The sequence below is a fragment of the Colobus angolensis genome, unplaced genomic scaffold (genome assembly GCF_000951035.1).
Source record: "Colobus angolensis palliatus isolate OR3802 unplaced genomic scaffold, Cang.pa_1.0 Scaffold258, whole genome shotgun sequence".
NCBI classification, from domain to species: Eukaryota; Metazoa; Chordata; class Mammalia; order Primates; family Cercopithecidae; genus Colobus; species Colobus angolensis.
Genome location: NW_012115799.1, coordinates 4566838 through 4572289, shown reverse-complemented (window position 1 = coordinate 4572289; position 5452 = coordinate 4566838). Strand labels below are relative to the sequence as shown.

General features: G+C 39.3%; 1 protein-coding gene across 1 annotated transcript in view; it reads left to right on the top strand.

The window, feature by feature from the left end:
• The window catches only part of FAM179B (family with sequence similarity 179, member B), a 116177-nt gene that overhangs the window by 25913 nt on the left and 84812 nt on the right, over positions 1-5452 (top strand). Inside the window, exon 2 of the mRNA XM_011947077.1 lies at positions 3754-3910. Coding sequence (XP_011802467.1) covers positions 3754-3910 — 157 coding nt within the window. The remainder of the gene's footprint in view (positions 1-3753; positions 3911-5452) is intronic.

Here is a 5452-nt window from a genome sequence, read left to right as displayed (position 1 = left end):
TAGCTGGGATTACAGGGACGCACCACCACACCTGGCTAATTTTTGTATTTTTAGTAGAGATGGGGTTTCACCATGTGAGTCAGACTGGTCTTGAACTCCTGACTTTGTGATCAGCCCGTCTCAGCCTCCCGAAGTGCTGGGATTACAGGTGTGAGCCACTGCGCCTGGCTTTCGGATCCTTTATAAGTGGCAAAAATAAGCATGTGTGTTAACATCATCCCAAAGCATATATATATATATCCTTTAACCCAGCAGTCCCCAATCCTTTTGGAACCAGGGACCAGTTTCATGGAAGATAATTTTTCCATAGACTTCGGTGGAAGGGGAATGGTTTCAGGATGAACCTGTTCCACCTCAAATCATCAGACATTAGATTCTTAGAAGGAGTGTGCAACCTAGATTCTTTGCATATGCAGTTCACACTAGGGTTTGTGCTCCTATGACAATCTAATACCACCGCTGATCTGACAGGCGGCAGAGCTCAGGCAGTAATCCCAGTGATGGGGAGCTGCTGTAAATACATTTGAAGCTTTGCTCCTTTGCCCGCCGCTCACCTCCTGCTGTATGGCTGGGTTCCTCACAGGCCAGGACCAGTACCAGTCCATGGCCCAGGAGTTTGGAAACCCTGCTTTAACCTATTCATTGGTTATTCTATGATGTATAAATATAAGACACAAGGGTAAATTATAAAAACAAGTTTGATGATCAGTGATTTGCATTTTTATCTTAATTAGAAATTGTTTGGGATCTAAAGTTTTCATTAATTCAATTTTAGTCTAAAATCTTAAAGTTAGCTAAGGGTCTGATAATTACAATAGAAGTTGATATATTAAGCATTATTAGATTTACATCATTATAAGAATTGACCTATTTTTATAAAGGTATTGTCTTATTAAACTTAGTTGAGAACATGATTTTACAATTTTGTATTTTGAAAGTAATGATGTTAATGTATACAACCTGTGAAACCATTAGAGGAAATTTAAGAAATTTAAGTTAGTTAGGTTTTTCTGACAAAAACCTATGGTATAGGTTTGCACAGCTAAACCAAAAAAACTATGGTATAGTTTGCACAGCTATATCATACTAATGTTATTCTTATGTGGTAGTAAAATCTAGACAAATAACTGTTTTTAAGCAAGTATAATTTGTCCAAAGAACTATCTTAATTAGACTTATTATGTGAACTTTTTTGTTGTTGTTAGAGACACAGCCTTGCTCTGTTGCCCAGGCTGGAGTGTAGTGGCATAATCATAGCTCACTACAACCTCAAACTCCTGGGTTTAAGCGATCCTCCTACCTCAGCCTCCTGAGTAGCTAGGACTATAGGCTGGAGCCCACATACCCAGCTAATTTTTAAATTTTTCATAGAGACAGGATCTTGCTCTGTTGCCTGTTGCCTAGGTTGGCGATCCTTCTTCCTTGGCCTTCCAAAGTGCTGGGATTACGGGCATAAGCCACCACTCCTGGCCCAACTTTTTCTAAACAATTATATACCAGTTACTACAGATACTAAAACTTTCAAGTTTGTTAAGAATTGTTTTTTTCTTCTTGTTTAACCAAGTGACTGAGGTATTTAAACTCAAAACTAAGCTGTGTTGGCTGGGCGTGGTGGCTCATGCCTGTAATCCCAGCACTTTGGGAGGCCAAGGTGGGCAGATCACGAGGTCAGGAGATCGAGACCATCTTGGCTAACACAGTGAAACCCCGTCTCTACTAAAAATACAAAAAATTAGCCGGGCGTGGTGGCGGGCGCCTGTAGTCCCAGCCTCTCCTGAGGCTGAGGCAGGAGAATGGCATGAACGCTGGAGGCAGAGCTTGCAGTGAGCCGAGATCGCGCCACTGCACTCCAGCCTGAGCAACAGAGCAAGACTCCGTCTAAAAAAAAAAATACATATATATATATATATATATATTCCATACTGTAGAATTATTTCTGGATTACTCACTATTTTAGCTGTGTTAATACGTCATCTTTTAATAAATCAGAAGTTGACTATAATTGGTTTTGTTTTTTATTCCATTATATCCTTTTAATGCTGACTGCTGTGTAATCAATCATGGATGTTAACTGGGTTTTGAGAAAGTAAAGTCAATACTTTTTTATTCAGGCGTTCTTTTTTTTTTGAGACAGAGTCTCACTCTGTTGCCTAGCCTAGAGTGCAGTGGCATAATCTTGGCTCACTGCAACCTCCATGGTCTGTCAGGTTCAAGCAGTTCTCCTGCCTCAGCCTCTGACTCAGCCTCCCGAGTAGCTAGGACTACAGGTGTGTGCTACCATGCCTGTCTAACTTTTTATTTTTACTAGGGATGGGGTTTCACCATGTTAGCTAGGGAGGTCTTGAACTCTTGACCTCAAGTGACCCACCTACCTTGGCCACCCAAAGTGCTAGGATTACAGGCATGAGCCATCATGCCCACCTGAGGGCATTCTTTTATTTTTTTAATGTTGAGTCTCAGTCAGTCGCTCAGGCTGGAGTGTAGTGGTGCAATATCAGCTCACTGCAGCCTCTACCTTTCAGGCTCAAGTAATACTTCTACCTCGGCCTCCCAGTTAGTTGGGACCACAGGCACATTCCACCATGCCTGGCTAGTTTTTGTATGTTTTGTAGAGACGAGATTTCACTATGTTGCCAAGGCTGATCTCGAATTCCTGGGCCCAAGTGATCCACCTGCCTCCACCTTCCAAAATGCTGGGATTACAGGTGTGAGCTACTGCACGTGGCCTCATCTGGCCATTCTTAATTTTGTTTCTTATCATTTCTGGGTTAATTTTTGAAGGAAGTAATAGGTTTTTCACAAAATTTGATAATAAATAACGTGTGTACCTGAGGCATAATAGACATATCTTTAATTTTATTTTTTTATTTGATACTTGGCAAAGTTTACAAAGAAACATACTGACAAGGTTTATCACCACATCTATATTTGATTCTTTCTATCAGCTCCAAATAAATATATAGGAAGTATAATTTCCTGTCAATTCATTTAGTTTTTTTTAATGTTTTATAGTCATGTTGAGTGTGAAATGATCCGGGACAACTGAGGTTATCATTGGTGAAGAATTTTGAACACTTGAATCATGCTCTTAGTTAGTTCTTTAACTGATTATGTGTAACTTCAAAATTGTATCCTGCCACCTTGTTCCTTAACGATCATATGGGGTTTATGAGAAAGGACTTGAAAACCATGAAGTACTAGACATATATAAAGTATTATTTACTGGTTTTAACTAAGAGACCTAGTGTAAGAAAATCTCCTAAGGGAACTGTGACATAGGTTGCCATATCATTTACATTGACATTTGGGCTGCAGAATATGGATAATAGATTTGCCTCAGTAAGAACAGTATAGTAGAATGCTTGCTTGTTCAGTGACCTTCAATTGGCACTTATTGTCTAGTGCTCAAACAAAGATAGCATAGTTTGAGGGGTTATGGTGCTCAGTCAGATCATCCTTTTTGTCATTTGTATTCTCTCCTTCCTTGTCACTAGAGTATACTGTAGGATGGTAAGGAACAGTAAAGGGTTGGGGTGAAGTAGTAAGAAAAAAAAAATCAGCATTTCTGTTCTGGAATGAAATGTACTGTTGGTGTACCGTACTAAATATGGATGTTTATCTGTATCATTATATATTTGATAAATTAAAATGTATTCTAACCTGAATTTCATAATTGGATCTAAGTTATTTTGTCATATTTATTACCAGGGAGAATTAACACAAATTTGCTAATTTATGATTCTGTTCTTCTAGTTTTCAACATATGATTTCATCCCATCTCCAAAATTAAAGCCCTCTCAAGGAATGCCAGTCAATGATGATTTATGTTTTAGCAGAAAAAGAGTATCAAGAAACTTATTTCAGAATAGTCGGGATTTTAACCCAGATTATCTTCCTTTATGTGCTGCTGGTAAGTACAAGTTGCTGATGATGGTCATGTTGAACTAAGTTAAAGACTTCTCTTAACTTCATAGTGCATTCAAAGACTCATAGAACTTTTAATCTAGTAGGCAGTTCAGATTCAATAAGTTATTTATTGAAGATCTGATAAGAATGGACACTTAGACATTATTATCTTATAAAACCCTGGAGGGTTTCTCATTGAAATTGTTTAAATATTAATATAGGGCAATATTTGCTTAATACATCACCCATATTTATTAAGTATCTCCTATGTGTCAGGTGCTTTTTTAAGTCCTGGGATTCTGCCTAGTAGAGCTTGCATTCTACTTAGGAACGAGAACAGACATTAAATAAATAGAAGACATAGTAAGTTAGCTGGTAGTAAATGCTATTAAGGAAAACAGAGCAGAAAGAAGGCCATATTCAGGAAAGAATATTTGAAACAAACCACAATATATCAGGAGAAGAGAATAAATAATTTCAGGAAGAGGGAACAGTCAGCACAGAGTAACTAGGAGAGAAGTGTGTGGGGAACATGTTTGAGAAATATCAAAAAGACTAGTATGTCTGGAATGAAATGAGAAAGGGGAAAATAAATAGAAAATTAAAGATATAATAGGGGTCCTTATTTAAGGCCTAGTGGACTTATAAGTGAACTTTACTTTTTGCTCTGAATGAGGAGCATTTTGAAGAAAGAACTGACATCATTTACTGTGTTTCCAGGCTCATTTTGGATTTTACTGTTAAAATAGATGAGAGTGTATTAGTTTGTTTTCACACTGCCATAAAGACATACCCGAGAGTGGGTAATTTATGAAGAAAAGAGGTTTAACTGGCTCATGGTTCTACAGGATGTACAAGCTTCTACTTCTGGGGAAACCTCAAGAAATTTACAATCATGGTATAAGGCGAAGGGGAGACGAGCATGCCTTACGTGGTGGGAGCAAGAGGAAGAGAGTGAAGAGGGAAGTGCTACACACTTTTAACAACCAGATCTTGTGAGAACTCTTATCATGACAACAGCTCCAAAAGGAGAAACCTGCCACATGATCCAGTCACCTCCCACCAGGCCCCACCTACCTCCAACATTGGGGATTACGAATTCAACATGAGATTTGGGTGGGGGCACAAAGCCAAACTTTGTGTATTGGAGAGCAAGGTCAAAAACAGGAAGACTGATTAAGAATCTGTTGTAGTAATCGTGACTGGAGTTGATGGAAGCTTTAACCAGGATAGCAAGAATGTGGTAAGAAGTGATTGGATTCTAGCTGGGCGCAGTGGCTCACATCTGTAATCCTAGCACTTTAGGAGGCCAACACAGGTAGATCACGAGGTCAAGAGATCGAGACCATCCTGGCCAATATGGTGAAACCCCATCTCTACCAAAAATACAAAAATTAGCTGGGCATGGTGGCGCATGCCTGTAATCCCAGCTGCTCAGGAGGCTGAGGCAGGAGAATCTCTTGAACCCAGGAGGCGGAGGTTACAGTGAGTCGAGATCGCACCACTGCACTCCAGCCTGGCGACAGAGCGAGACTCCATCTCAAAA